Here is a 16,181-nt window from a genome sequence, read left to right on the forward strand (position 1 = left end):
AGATCAGGGAAAAGGTGCGTTTTCCTCCCAGTCCAGTGGGTTTTTTTGCCCCTCCTCTCCGTCCGTCAGGCAGGCACACCTTTCCTCTCTGGTCCTCCAGCGTTTCTTACCTTCTTGTCGCTCCTCTCAGCCTCGTTGTCTGGCGGTGAACTCTCACCCCAGCTGCTTTGGAAATGTCATACAGGCAGAGGCCCGTGCTGCAGTAGGGGGGCGTAATAGGAGGAGAAAAAAATAACAACATTTTTTTTTTTTTTTTTTACTGCTCTCACTGCATCTTTTACTCGCTTCTCTGCCGTGCAAGCGCCACATCCCGCTACCAGCAGCAGCAGCAGCAGCAGACGCCGATAACTACTCGCAGTCTCAATGCTTATTTCGCATTAGGGCTAATATATATTAAAAAAAAAAATCCGTGCCAGACATGTGAGTAGCAAACCATCGCTGTCGCTCTCCACCTACCCCGTTGACTGCTATGTGCTCACGCTATTGTATCCTCACACCAATGAGAACAAATGGTCATTGAACCGTGTCGTTGTGCGTTTAATGTCAGTGTGCTGGTTTCGTGGTAGCATGGCTGTGCTGGAGTCTCTGCACACTGATGGGGCAGATGAAGCCTCGCTGTCGGCTTGTTTTGGAGCTCTGCGTCGGCTTGGCTAATTGAGCGAGAGAGAGAGAGAGAGAGGGGAAAAAAACAAGGCTGTGATTTTTCTGCAGTAAATAGCTCAGATGTGGAGGGAAAGCCCGCTCAGTCACCGGCTGTATGACAACGTGTGTAACGTGTAGCCGAGCTCTTTAGCCTGCTCGCATTTGGTTCAAGGTAGCTGTGATTTGGTGTGTGGAGTCCAAGCCTGGCATCTCCAGTCAGATGTGGAGGCCCAGGTTAGAGCTCACATAATGCGGCGGTGTTGATCCGAAATGTGTGTGGAGGCTGTGTCAGAAATAACAGGATGATCACTGGTGGACATTGTTGTCTGTGTAGTGTCCTGTGCTGCAGTTTGTCTAGAGCTCAAATCACAGATGTGTACGATTGTTTTGTATATTTGATGTGATAGTCCAGTATTTTTTTCCCCCACATCTAAAGATGCACAGCTGGCCTATGTTGACGTTTAGTTTGTGATTTCCAGTAATAACTTTACAGGAAACTCTTACTTACTCTTTTAATAATTTGTAGTATTGGGTTTTTGTATGGGTTATTTGTGAATGTATATAGGAGATGTGCGACAAAATACTCTCAACTCAAAAGCCCACTTACTAGCTTTTCAACTAGGGATGCACTGGTCCAACTTTTTCTCTCCCGATACCTCAACTCAGATTATCTGCCAATACCAGTGCTCAATTTAAAATCTAGGTACCATTCAGATTATTTTTATTTATAGCAATATAGGGATTGTTGTGGGACTAGCAGCCCACCTTGAATGAAAGAGTGAAATGATTCATTTTAAAATAAAATTGATTGAGAATTGAGAAGTTGGATTTAATGTGGATTGGTTGTGTCATGGCCGATACACAATCTGCTAAGTGAGGTCAGTCTCGGCGCTGATGCTGATTTGGCGTATGGAATCGGTGCATCCCTACTTTTAACCGCATCTCACGGTCTTCATCAGGGAATGAAGATGTTTACTTCATTATTTAGTTATACATAGGAGATATTTTATAATCTTGACAGACGAAAGATAAAAAAAAAATCTCAACTGTCTAACTCTTTCCTAAAAAGTCATAATGCTAAATGTTTGATAATCATGATTTTAAATATCCTTAATCTGTAGTTAATTTGAAAGCATTTGGCAGTGGATAGTAGTGAGGTGACAGGAAATGAGGGGAGAAAGAGGAGAGATGACATGCAACAGGTGCAGCAGGTTTACATCTCCAGGATGCCAGGAGTCCACCTATATTTCTGCTCAAATTAGCTAAATTTATATTTGCTTGCAGTTTATGTCTTCACGTACAAGTTTTATATCTAAACCTGAATGTTGTTCACCGTTTCAGGGAGGAGAACATCATGCTTTTCTTGAAGATGTTAGTCCAACAAACTAACAGTCTTGTGACGACGATGCCCAGTCGAAGATCCTGGGATTGAGACGTGAATCCCTTTACACTGATGGCCTGGACTGAGTAAGAAGTTTGTGTGTGCCTGTTTCCCGAAGTGGACGTTCAGTGTTGTTTTGTCTGAGTTGAATAATTGGAATAATTGGCATTAAATTCCTGATCTTGTCAGTGGCTGATGATGTTCACTTCCATGACAGGTTTCAGCTGGCCTGCTGAAGCTATGGGGAGCTGTTGGAGCTGTCTGTACAGAGACCCCATCCGAGACAACCATCTCACCAAATTTAAGGTCATTAATGCCAAAATAACTTTAAATTCAACACATAACTTCAGATCTGTCTGGTTTTGTGATTTTTTTTTTTTTTTTATAACAGCACCACTTGTACTGTTTGTTTCCATGGGTCATTATGCTGTAATAAACTAATGTGTTTTACAGTGTATTGCAATAATCTTCACGTTATATTTCTTCTCCCTGTCTTAGGTCACCAATGTGGACGATGAGGGCAACGAGCTGGGCTCTGGGATCATGGAGCTCACCCAGACCGAGCTCATTCTTCACACGCGTAAGAGGGACGCCATCCGGTGGCCGTATCTCTGCCTGCGCCGCTACGGCTACGACTCCAACCTGTTTTCTTTCGAGAGCGGTCGTCGCTGTCAGACTGGGCAGGGTAAGCTACATTTTCTCTGTGTCTCTGCTTCAGTAACACAGCTGTCGAGTCGTGATGATGATGGTTTTTCAATACATATCATCATCTACCATTTCTATTTTCTATTTAAATGTACTAGTGTGGTGTTGCTTACTAGGCTTTTTGTCACTGAAGACATTTTAACATGTCACAGTGTGCATGCTGCTCACTGTCACACTGTCATGGCTTACTGGGACACTTGAATAGAACGGAGCCATCGTTAATGTTATTAGGAACACCTGTGTTTTTCCAACTATGACAAGTCAAAATAACTCCTGTAAAAAAAAAAAAGGCTAATGACCCGTCAGAGGTGGAGTGTCGGGAACCAAAATGAGCATTGGGTGCAACAAATGCTCAATTAATTCCATGTAGTGTGTCATAGTGAAAGACAACCGACACAGCATCTGGGACGCCTCGTAACATCCCGATAAGAAGCATTTTGTCAGCTTCTCTTGTCTTGTTTGACAACTTTTACCATGTGCTGTGCGACATCGACCCACAGGAGCACAAAGCGGTCTTTCGTGTATAACTGTAAGGGTCAGGTTATGCTCGTTCAGAACAAATATAAACTTTTCTGATTTCCAATGTGGTCGGACAGCACGTCTTATTAACTAGTTCTGAACAGCCACACTCGAAAGTGGAGTGAAAAGTCGGGAGGGGACCCGATATGGTACGCTTAACATGAAAATTGAAAGAAATAGTTGTCAGGAATGCACAGAGAGAGCTTGAGAGAGAAGCTCAAACCCTGGCTCCTTTCTCACCTCCATACAGCTGGCCAATCATTGCGTGAAGTGGGTGGAAATGTCGGATCGTCGATTTACGGAAAGTTACAGAAATGGTCGGACACAACCTTCCCTTTAATCTGACGTCGGGAAGGTGCCTGGAGACGGCGTTTCCAAAACTGTTCGACTATCCCACAAGCTGCTCTGACCGAATATACTGTCCCCTTAAACACGGGAGAAGTGAAAGAGGAATGACGGTTCATTTTATATCAGTGAACATATAACCATTTGAGTCAGGAGCATAATACCAAATGAATCACACCTGTGGATGCGACATCACCCTCTGCTCACAAACAGTATGTACGCTGTGCAGCAACACACTCTTTCTTTCACAAAACTATGTAAACATTTGTTGTTTATTTCTGTCAGGTGTAGTAAAGTGGGTCTCCGTGGTGGAGAGGAGGTTGTGTGACTCAAAAGACACAAATATTGTAAAGTCTTATTTCAGCACAAGTTTTACATGTCGCTTGTGTTCCCCCATGTTGTGTTACTGGACAAGAGCCTTTGCATGTGTCCCTGTAACCATAATATAAACTAAAAACTTGTAACATAAACGGTACGAGTTTGCCAGTTTTGATCGATTTACTGAAGCAATAAAACATGTTAAATATTTTGCCACAGGAACCTTTTTTTAAGGGGTAAAAGGATCAAATTTAACTTTGTAAACCTAAAGCCAAATTGTCAGTTGACTATTTATTGATATGGTGTATTATCAGTATTTATAAATCATTTATATAACCATCTATAGTTCAGCCATGGAGTTAGAGATGGACTTTGTCTTTTCATTGCGTTATTGGTGACTAATTGTAGCCTAATGATTTTGTTCTTTTGCTTGTTTGATCAGGAATCTTTGCATTCAAGTGTTCCCGGGCAGAAGAGATCTTCAATCTGCTTCAGGAGCTGATGCAATGTAACAGCATCAACGTGGTGGAAGAGTCGATGATGATGAGTCGCGGTGGTCACACACCAGAGATGGAGATGTCTCGCACGCCACAGACTCCCAACAGTGAGTCACACCACACACACACCACACACAAAAGTAGGAGTCCTGCTAATTATACACTTAAGATTTACTGTAGAAATTGCATGCAGCAATACAGCAGTAGCCTAAATTTAGCAGAATTTGTCAGCCATTAACAGACAGAGGTTACATTTTTCACTTCATATGGCCAGTTAGAGCAGGGTGAAAAGTTACTATTATGTCTTTAATGTCCTCATAAAGATTGTATTGTGACAAGATTCTTGTATTTAGATATCGTGGGTCATAGCTCACCTGTTTCAGTGAATAGCAAGTTATATTTTATTGGGCGCCTGTGGTTCAGGAGGTGGCGCGGGTAGTCCACTAATCACAGGGTTGGCAGTTCGATTCCCAGCTCCTCCTGTCCACATGTCGAAGTGTCCAAATTTCTTCCGATGGTTAGGCCAGCACCTTGCATGGTAGCGCTTCGTCATCGGTGTGTGTGTAAATATAAGTGCTATATAAATGCAGCCATTTACCATATGGAATCTGACACAGTGTGAGATCTTCAATTATTGAGAGAATCTACTTTTATTTTTTAATTCATGATTTTAATCTAAAACACAATATGACTATTTAAATGAAAACATGAATCATGTCATTTTGAATACTCTGTAACCTCTTTCTATCGAGATAATGTTGTGGTCAGTATTATAATATTGTTCCTAAAATGTGGCTGGACCAAGTAAATATGATTATGATAAACAAATAACATAATAAATAAAAGTTGAAGTGAAAAGTCTTGTGATTAAACTTGCAATATTGTACCTTGATTTTTACATCCTCATATCATCTGGCTAAACCAGTTTTTGTATGTCTCAAGCAGAATGTTAGAAAATAGCAAGTCAGTGTTAGAGCTATGTTTGGCAGCTGGCTCGTCTCCATGTTGGCAGGCAGCACTTTATTCAGTATCAGATCTGCTGTAGATCCACTGGATCGCTTTTGTTGCCTCTGATGATGATGATGATGATGTTGACGGTGGTGGTTGCTGTACTGCACCTGGTCTTAAAATGATTGCTTTGGTGTGGATGCATCTCTTTTTATTTGGCATCATATTCTTGTTGACAGCATTCTGCAGTTTACCAGGTAACAGACAAAAAAGGGAAACAGAAACGTGTGTTAAACCTTTTTTGGAATATGTTCGTTTAGGAGGATTTTCTGTATACAAAGTGCTCTATAGCAGTGAGAAGAAAATTACAGAATTTTGGAGTTAAGTATGAAATTCTGATTTTGTTTGCATCATTTATATTCTCTTAGAAATGATTAGTCTCAAAAGCCATTGACAGGAAAACCCCTTCGGTTCCACTGAATTATACTGTTCAGAACATCTAAACAAAGTCTAAAGGTGTCATCTGAAATATCAATCTCCCTCAGATATGGCACTTTAGCCCTAATAAAGTAAAGTGGGTGAACACTTGGGTTTTGATTGATCTTATTTGTAATTACATCATTATTGTTATGACAAAATTAGTGATTTTATTTTCTCAGAGAACGTGATCATTAATGAAATGCTAGTATTTTTCAGTCAAAAGGCTGAAAAGGCTCTTTTGAAAACAAAAGAAGAGTGTAAATGACAAAATGCATTGACTAGATGTATATTTACTGCAACTTCTTTTTTTAAAGCTTGATACTATTCATGACACATCATTTTCTCTGAGTTTGGCATGTTTGCACGTGTCGAGCACACTGAATCAGGGTTCCACCTGATTTCAGAAATATCGCCTCGCATTTCTTTGTCGGCGACTTTATATTGTCACATAAATGTGTTTGCAGCTCCAGCGTTCCCTGTCCAGGCCTTTCCCAATGGATACCCTGGTTATCCAATCAGAGGTGATTCCTCCCAACCCTCTCTTGCTGATGATCATGGACATAGCCTCATGGGTTTGGAAGACCAGGTAAGACATATCCATGCTTCGTATAGTTCACTGTGTCTGTGCTAGTTCTCAGTTTGACCTTGTGTTTATTTCCCCTAACAGACCCACACCTATGTAAATACTGTTAGTATGGAGGGGGATCTCTCTATGCGTCACTGTGTACACTCCCTGCCTGAGGTGCGGCCCAGTACTTTCCCTGAAACAACACGGGGAGCCATGCCCGTCGGGGGCCAAGGAAATCCGCAGTCCAACCTGCGGTGCTGTCCCCTGGAGGAGCATAACGATCCTCAGGTGTTCTTACAGCCGTCCTCACAGGAGGTCAAATTCATGCTGGGCCCCACTCCAGCACAACGCCATCTGCTGGAGAGAGAGAGGGAGAGAGAGAGGGAGAGGCATGGGCACAATCCTCACAACCTTCAGCCAGTAGAGGGTGCAACAGGCTCAGAGACGGAAGGAGACGAGCCAACTATGCACCTGTGCAACTCTCACTCCTATCACCATTTCCATCACCACACGCACCGGCACCCAGGCCTCGAGCACCCAGACAGCTGCCAAAGCGGCGAACTCACCTACGAGAACATCAACGGCCTGAGGAGCGGCCGGAAGCAGCGGCTGAGTCCCAGCAGCGTGTCGCAGTCTGTGGGTTCAAGCAGCAGCAGCAGCACTGGGGACAGTCACTCCCACTCCCTCCTGCACCCACACGCCCACGGCCCGTCATCCCTACCCCCGCAGGGCTACGCCTGCGAGAGGGGCGTAGGTGGAGGTCATCGTCGAACAGCTCTGCTTAACTATGAGAACCTGCCCTCTCTGCCGCCGGTGTGGGAGTACAGCGCTCTGCAGCGGGATGACGAACAGGAAGAGGAAGACGATGAGCAGGATGAGGAGGAATACGAGGAAGAAGAGGAAGACTTTGACGAGTACGAGTTCTCAGAAGGCCCTGGGACGCCCAACGGGTACCACCAGGATGGTCGGGGCATCCACAGAGACGCCCTGCAGAACTATGTCAACACAGAGCAGGTCCAGCCGCCCCGGCTTCGACACGCCTGCCCCCCGCATCCACGGTCATGTCAGCCAGACAGAGGGGGGCGGATATTTAGCTTTGATTTCCGCAGACGATCAAGGTCAGGGGTTGGAGGCTGTGAGCACGGCCACATGCCTCCGTCGCGGCAGCTTAATTACATCCAGGTGGACCTAGAGGGAGAACCTCCCTGCCAAGCCCTCAGCAGTGGGGGTGCCCAGACCCAGCCACAGCACCAGCGCCTACCACCCAAAAAATGTGGCCCACAGGCACCCCGGCGCAGTGAATGCTACGCAGTCATTGACCTAAAGAAGACCGCTGCCATGTCCAACCTGCAGAAAGCTCTGCCCAGGGATGATGGGACTTCCAGAAAGACTCGCCACAACAGCACAGACCTGCCTCTGTAAACGGTGTTCAAACTGAAGAGGAACGATGAAGACAGATGAAGGCTTATCCTCAACTTAGCACACTGGACCCTTCACTGTCATCCATCCATTCAACTGTCGGGCTGACTAATACAGTACAGGTACCTAATTAGAAACTTACTGAAACCTATCTGTGCATATAAAAGGAAATGAGAAATCTCTGAGGAGAATTTGCCATTTTATTCTGTGTTATTTATTAGATATGTGGTGTGACACTCCAAATTGGCAATTTTTACTGCAAATACTGTTAGCTGGATATATGGATATTTATATATAAGCATAAAACCATGTATGTGTGTGTGTTTGTGTGTGTGTGTGTGTGTGTGCGTGTGTGTATGGTTTTATGCTTAGCTATGACTTAGAGCAGAGATCTCTGTTTTCAGTGGAAGCAGTCATTGCCATATTGTATTAGCAAATTCTAATTCATAAACCCATCTCCACTCAAATATTATTGTTCATTTACTTATTCTTCATCCATGTGGTTTATTACTTAAATACTATGAGAGTCAAAAATAGTTGTTGGCATGAAGGAAGGTTAATGGTTCCTCCGAGATACTGGCCAATATTCATACCTCATCACAAGCATATAAGTCTAATAGTGTGGCTAGTAGAAGAGACCATTATTTGTTATTATATGCCTCTGGAGCATTTTGCACACAATCCTATGGAATTGTATTTTATCATATTTTAGGAATGGTGTCGTCCAATCCAAGAAAAATTTAATTAAATGAACAGAAGAGAAGGTGATATTTAGAAAATTATACTAAACTGAATGATGGTAAAAGTAGCACACATGGATTAAAACGAGCTTTGGCTCCCTCCTATCCACATGCAGCAAACGAAAAAGTAGCATATCATCTTCGATCACACCTCCTGCACATCATCCCAGACCTGCAGGAGGTCCACACGGTTTACGCTTGTCACGTTGCACTTTTGACCCAGGGTCCCTGAAGCGCTCCTTGTCTCCACTCCCACTCTACTGGAGCCACAGGTTCGACCGTGTCCTTTTACCAAAAGCAGAGGGGGCCAAATATTTCATGGACATTCTTAGTCAGCATTGTAGATAGTTTATTTACATGTTTTGATGGAGACATCAACAACCTACAATAGTGGCATTAAGCTATAACCTCACATAAATTGTGCTGAATCTATAATTTGTCAATTATCAGGTGTGAATGGTCTGTTTAAAGGGTAATCAAGTATGTTGCAAAGTCATGCGGTGGAGATTTTTGTGAGGCTTTTTAATCAACCTTAGTCAGATATTTATTTATTTATTTATTTTGTTATTTATTTGTTTTTTTTAAATAAAAAAATTAATAATTTTGTTTTCCATGTAATGACCAGCGTTTTGTAATCCAGTTGGTAATATGGAGACCAAAGTTTCACCTCAAATTATCACTGGACACTGGTGTATTACTGTTATAACTGTGCTTAATTATATTTTGAAAAAAGAAAGACTGTATTTATATTTAAGTGCCAAAACTTAATTGCAAACTGTATGATGAATAAAATCAAACGTGCCAATAGGATATGTAGAAAACTTTAAGATGGAAAGGAATAAGGTGATAACAGTCGGGAGACTAACTTTAAAATCCGACTTTTTTTAAGGATAAGTAGAAATTAAACGACAAAAACTGCACATTCCACCTCATCAACATCGACAGCCATTTCAGAGCGAGATATTTGAATGGTAATCTTGTAGTCTGATAATCACAGTTAGGGTGGTTTTATGCTGCTACATGTACATAGTAACAGTAGCTCATGTAAGCTACAGGTACTTGTCTAAATGAAAACATATGCGATGTCAGATCTTTTACCATATTGTTAATTGCTAATAGAAGTAGCATTGTTGTGTTCTTCTGAGATTATTTCTGAGATTGTTTTCTTGACAAACTGGCTGTCTGGAAGGAGAGGTAACGGAAGCACAGGCCCACTGATGCTGTCATCTTTTTGTTGTGCTCTCATATCAAGTTGGTATTTTCAGCTGAAGGAGGAAGGCCAAATGTTCTAGATTCATAGGCCTTCAAATGCAGATGTATTGCAGCAGTTAGCTGAAGTTTATCTTTTGCTTATTTTTTAACAGAGCGTTCAAGAGCTAAATAGGAGATGCAAGTTCAAATTCTCAACTTCTGATAAGGAGGGGTTTTTTGGCTTCTGTGTGACCTGAGGTGCAAAAAAAACCCAACCAACAGCTTAAAGTTTGTGAGTGAAGTGATTTGTGCTCAGGTCACCATTTTCCAAACGAGACCTGCCCATAAAACAACACAGACAGAAATCTCTCATGTGAAATAACCAGAACTGTTCATGTAGGACCCCACTGCTCATCATAAGTAACGCCTCCAGCGTTTAGATGTGCGGGATGTGGTGATACAGATTTTTTTTCATTATCATCTAATTTTTTATTTTAATTAATTGTTTAGTCTATAAAATGTCAGACAATAATAGAAAATGCTATGTCCCTGAACCCAAAATGTCCTTAAATTGCTATATAGATATTTATTTTACATTACATATATTTAATTTAGATGTTTAATTTACAATGATCTAAAACAGTTAGAGAAAAGCTAGATACAGTAAATGTTTGGCATTTTTGCTTTATGAATTATTTTAATCAATTACCCAAACTCACAGAATCTATTACTAACTGTTATTTTTAGGTTTGATAAACTTATTTGTATTTTATGACTTTCATATTTTTTGACTAACCAGAATTGTTCAGTTGGTCAGTAAAATGTCAGAAAATGGTGATAAATGCACACCAGTTTCCTACAGCCCATGATGTCATTTCCAAATTGCTCGTTTTGTCCAATCAACAGTCCAAACTTCAAAGATATCAATTTTCCAATGATATAAAACAGAAAAAACACGAAAAAAGTACATGTTATTTTTAGATATGTGATAACGGGGTATTTATGACCTAAATTCACTGGTTTGTCGGACGGCAACTAACAATTTTCAGTTAACCTGGTCGATTAATTGGTTAATTGTTTGGTCTGTAAATGTCTATCACAATTTCCCTGAACCCAAGATGATGACCAACAATCCAAAACCCCAAAATATTCAGTTTACAATTATGTAAAACCAAGAAAATTCTCACAAATGAGCAAATGTTTGGCTGTTTTACTTGATATGGGAGTAATCAATTAGTTGACTAATAATTTCACCGCTATAGTAACAACAATGTGAAAGTGGGATGAAGTCTAGTTTCTGATGAACATTCCCAAACAGAAGCATCAAATAACCCAAAATCAAAAGTTGATAGTTTGTATTTTTGTTTGATCGTCATACTTTGATATGACGTTAAAAAAAGAAGTCTCTTCTATAACAAAAAAGGCCAACTTTTAGCTGACATTTTTGACTGTATTTTCAAATATACTGTCATGATACATTGGAAGGATGTTTACATTTTTGCAATAATAGGTGAAATTTTGTTTTGTCGATCTAAATCAGACCAATGTGTAAAGTGTGAAATTTAAATAGTAGTCTAATAGAGCTATGGGCTTAATGTATTTAATCGCCTGTTCTTCTGTGAATCAGCAGTCTTATTTTTATTTCAGATATGATGTTTACTTTTCATAGTACGATTTTAGCTATGAAAGTTTAAAAAAAATAATTTAAAAAAGATGCCTGTTTTCTTGATTGTCAGACACTGTGTTTGCTTAATCTCACAATAACAGTGCCATACAGTAGGTGACCATTGCCAGTAATTAAATTAAATCTTATCGTATTAAACTTTTCAAACCAGTGGTGATGTTTCATACCGGAATCAGAAAGTGTTTCATCTAATTTCTCAGATTATTGTTACATGTGGTTTTATGGTCATTTAAAAAAAAAAAAAATCCATGTTGAAATGTGTTAACTATCTTTGTTATAACGCAGTAACCTCATTACCACCCAAACCTGGCATCATTACCACATACTCCTGTGTTTACGGATTAATAAGCAAAATAAATAGATATGTTAAATAAATGTTTTTCAAATCGTTCTGCACAAAAACAGCTCGTGCGATCTCATTGCACTTGAGTTCAAAAGATGTGCAGTTCCCATCTCATAATTCATTGTGATTGGCTCGATGTTGATGCTATCTCAAGCGTTTCATTTTCATAACCCTCAGTGTTGATGCTCGAGGCGTGATTCACACTGGTGTCAGTGAAATCATTAAGCGCTGCTCATTGGTGTGATTTGTTCCACTGATGTAATCTGCAGGGCAACGAGCCACAAGTCGAAATAACAACTCCTGTCATTAAGTTCCCCAAACTGAATTTATTGTATTGGTTGTTTAACAAAAGGGCTTGCTCTGTGTTTACTGTACAAACATGAACACGTGTCTTGAAGTCCGTTTAAAGAAAGTTCTTACTGTGCCTTTCATATTCAACCTGGAGAAACATTTTCATTGCAGTTTTTGAGGGCGGCCTGCTGTAAAAAATATATATAATCTCATGACTTGTTTTAAGACTGATGAAGTTGAAAGGGGCTTTAGTCAAAGTGGTTTCATACTTGAAGTTGTATTTGGAAAAAAACGTGCCAGCTCCTAATTGTTTTCACTATACTGTATTTTAAAATTATTTCTGGTGACAGTAGTTGCCAGGCAACCAGCAGAAAGTCAATGCCTTCGGCCATGAAATAATCCGGCACACATAATTCATTCTCATTTGGTTGACACCAAATGAAAGTGGTATCAATCTTCTCATCTAACTCTTGGCATGAAAGCGAAAAGGTCTTTCTTGAGGGTTGTAAAACTTAAAATTGAATGAATCCTCATTTGTTGAGATTACATGAGACATAATCTTAATAATGAGATGCAGTGAAACAGCCAAACCCAACGTGACTGAAAAGGTGTTGAATCATGACTAGTATGTCCTGTAGCTTATAATGTTTATTATGAGTAAAGATTACGGTGTGTTTGTCATTATAATGTCGTGGCTATGGTGCACTCCATCTGATTTCTCATCAGCTGCCATTTCTTCTCATAGTGCTGAAGAATGTGAAAATAAAATTCCTTTCAGAGATTTCTGGGGTTTTTTTGTATACTTTTCCAATTTGCAACAACTCCAAATGTGTAACACAAGTCAGATTAAATGGAATATAGTAAGAACAGAAAGAAAGGCCTGCAACACGGTTTGCACCATAGTGCTACACATCATCTTCATCAGTGGTTTTCATCTTCATCATCTCCTAAGGAATTCTGTACATCATCACCTTAAAAAAAAATACATCTCCCACAGAACATCATAATTAAAATGACATATTGTAAAACCTCAACTTCCTGTCCACGCTATGAGATAGATCTCTGTCAAAATACTGAACGTATCAGAAAACTGTAATATCTCTTCTTCTGATTATTATTATTATTATTATTGTGTATTTTTTTAATCAGGTTTGTTTTTGTCTGGTACGAGGGTGTAATCACCACCAGAGGGTGATGTACATGTACGGGTCTGAGCTGTACATTTTTGTGACAGATTTGTGTATTTACATACAGGTTGCATTGGCCTAACTTTGTGACTATTATATCAGTTTATGAATCGAATGAGTGCCAAATATGCTTGAGCATGACAGAATCCGGGACCTACAAGGAGCTGCAGGTACTCTCTGACTCATCGAGTGAGACTCGAGTGAATCACTGCTGTTGTAGACTCTACTTGTGATATGAATGCACAGCTTGAAGGTTTAACCATGCTAAATATTTTTGCTGAAAGAGGGAAAACTTCTTTTATGTTTTATGTATGTCTCAGTTTGAAAAAGTTTCTTAAAATATTTGTTGTATGTTTCTGTGTCCATCCATGGCTTATAAATGAGTATGCAGTGATGGTCTTATCATGCTGCCATTAGAGGTGAATATGAAAAGCTGATTTACCTCATTTGTTGGACTGTCAAAAAGAAACATTTGGATCATTTTCATTCTTAAATCATTCCACACAGAGATGTGTTGTATGTTATCTGACCTCCTCTTCATCCCACCCTGTCCCAAAACAAAGTGAGCCTGACAATTTTATCAATTATAGAGTGTGGATTTGTCCAAAATGTAAGTAAGTAAATGTAATTCTAATATTAAAATGAAGCTATGAAAATATCTTATTGCGCACTAAACAGTGTCTATTATTTTTATTAAGTCAAACCTTTAATGTCTCAAAGAAACAATAAATGTATTTGAGCAAACAAAGCATTTTCCCTCCAGGATCATGTGCCTCTTCAGTTCATAACATGTAAAATTTTTAACATTGCAACATTTACAAGATATTTTTTAAGGTATTCCTAGAATATTTTTATAAAATATACCAGAACAGGCTGCTCAACAATCAGAACAGTAGAAGATCTAAAATATATATATATATCTTTTTTTAAGAGACAAAGAAACGAGTCAGGTCAACACAGCTTATGTGAACACCAAACCTTTTTGGGCTGTTGATGATCAAACCTGATCACTCTTAGAGGCGAAATGCTTTGTTTGTTCTGGTCTTTTTATTCTTTTCTAAAGAAACATTGAAGACAGACGTGAAACGGACCTGTTTAAATGTGTGTAATACAATACTCTACAAGTGTGGATAATCATTCATCCTTCAGCCCAGCAGCTGAGAAAAGCTGCACTGTGTGGATGTCTGTACCCTGAGGAGAGAAATTATGTTAACTGTGTGAACACCATTCAAAGTAGATTGCCTTTTTGTTGAGAACATGTACAGCTGTCTGTAGCTCAACAACCTGCCCGGGATATTACTTATTGTCCAAGTGGACAAAATCATGTTTCCCATTTTTGCTTAAACCAGAAATTAAATCGTGATTTTATTCAACAATTGTTTTTGCAGCTGAATATTAACTTCTTTTGAGCATGTACTTAGTGTCTGCCAGTGTGTAAACTATTTTAATAATTTGATGTACAGAGAGCATGGTCCTTGTTAGCTCTAGAGATTTACAGCAAACTGTAAATATATGCCTTAAATAGTAGCTGTCTTGTCTTGTGTTCGTATGTCTGCCTTGTTTTATGGTTATTGAATAATTGTATCAAAAGAGGAGCCTCACAAATAAAGCAGAGCTTTCATTGTTTCTACTCTAGTTGATGTCACTAATGTTAAGTCTGGAGGGTTTTAACTTAACTAAAGTGATCAATAATTCATTTTGTTGTAACAGAACACAGGTAGATAGACAAAGCCTGTACATGGCGTCATGAAACTCGCTCTACAGTTTGTCATTTGAGGGTTGGGTTTCTGTCTGACCACCAAATATACCTGAAATATGATCGTCTGAAATTTCCCGGTGGCGTTTTCACTATAAACTGTATAACAAACAGTGGCGGGATTTTACATGGGTGCAAACATGTGACAGGAAGTTGTGGCAGGGCTTCACATTTAAAGGAAAATGAGATATAAGACACAAAATATAAAGGTTTTGGGGGCTTCTGAGTTGTATATAAGACAGCTGAATTGTAAATTGCAGTAATTAGTCAAATATAACTTTATTGATGGCCCATCCAGCAATTATGGCAATTATACCTTTTATAGTGAGTTTCAGCTCATTGTTTAGCTGTCCAACCCACAACTTTACTGTTTCGGTTCACTCTCACTGCTCTCATAGTGTCATTTTCAGCTGCAGCAGGCAGGAAAAAGCTATAAAAACCCACTGTACACTACCTGACCAGCACCAAACAGCAAACAGACAAAGTTAGCAACTAGCTGGTGGAGCATTTAGCAGCTAAAGAGCTAGATATTTCCCTCAGGAATTTTGGGAGAGACCAAAAACTGAGCTGAAAGAGAGTAGATAGTGTACTTACATTCATCAGGTGGCCAGAAACACGACTCCAAATGAATGATAATGTTGCTCCGTAACTGTTGGATGTGTAATTAAGCAAACAGGTTTGCAATATCAACTTAAAAGGTGATGTCAGTGTTGTCTTTACACAAATGGTCACCACCTTAATTTAGCGTGTTAGCGTACAGCTGAGGTTGATGGGAATGTTATTTGTTTTCAGTTGCACATTCCAGACTCTATATATCAGAAACTATTTACGCTCAGATAAGATAAACTTTATTGATGCCAAAGTGGTAAATTTAATTGTCACAGCAGCAGGAGAAGTACAGTAACGATGATTATAAAAACTAGAAGAAGGAAGTTAGTGAAATATAAATACTAAAAAAAGATTTAATAAATGAACAATAGGATTAAGGCACAGTACACCTGTAGTAAATAAGTAAAAAGTACAATAAAGTCAGATTATGAAGATAAATATAAAAATAAAAATACAAAGTAATATCAAAATAATGAATGAAAAGAGCTGGAGATGTACATGATAAAGCAGCGCTTCCATGTAACTATTACAGTAATAAGATGCCATACAGTATAAATG

General features: G+C 39.5%; 1 protein-coding gene and 1 long non-coding RNA gene across 4 annotated transcripts; one reads left to right on the forward strand and one right to left on the reverse strand.

Moving 5' to 3' along the window:
- Positions 1 to 122: 122 nt before the first annotated feature.
- On the forward strand, positions 123 to 14,884 carry frs3 (fibroblast growth factor receptor substrate 3). 3 transcript variants are annotated; one of them, XM_044172662.1, is made up of 7 exons: positions 123 to 420; positions 1,984 to 2,109; positions 2,241 to 2,329; positions 2,522 to 2,708; positions 4,353 to 4,514; positions 6,300 to 6,421; positions 6,503 to 14,884. In XM_044172662.1, the coding sequence occupies exons 3-7, from the start codon at positions 2,264 to 2,266 to the stop codon at positions 7,823 to 7,825; spliced, it is 1,860 nt and encodes a 619-aa protein (XP_044028597.1). In that variant the 5' UTR covers positions 123 to 420; positions 1,984 to 2,109; positions 2,241 to 2,263; the 3' UTR covers positions 7,826 to 14,884. The 3 variants fall into 3 exon arrangements, with proteins under 3 accessions (XP_044028597.1, XP_044028601.1, XP_044028588.1); XM_044172666.1 differs by lacking the exon at positions 123 to 420 and adding an exon at positions 448 to 876; XM_044172653.1 differs by lacking the exons at positions 123 to 420; positions 1,984 to 2,109 and having other exon boundaries at positions 2,234 to 2,329.
- Positions 5,532 to 15,913, reverse strand: LOC122864970. Its single transcript, XR_006375359.1, has 2 exons — positions 15,609 to 15,913; positions 5,532 to 5,598 (listed from the first exon to the last, which is right to left on the reverse strand). It is a non-coding gene; the product is annotated as an uncharacterized LOC122864970 (long non-coding RNA).
- Positions 15,914 to 16,181: the final 268 nt, after the last annotated feature.

This window comes from Siniperca chuatsi, linkage group LG2 (genome assembly GCF_020085105.1).
Source record: "Siniperca chuatsi isolate FFG_IHB_CAS linkage group LG2, ASM2008510v1, whole genome shotgun sequence".
NCBI lineage: Eukaryota > Metazoa > Chordata > Actinopteri > Centrarchiformes > Sinipercidae > Siniperca > Siniperca chuatsi.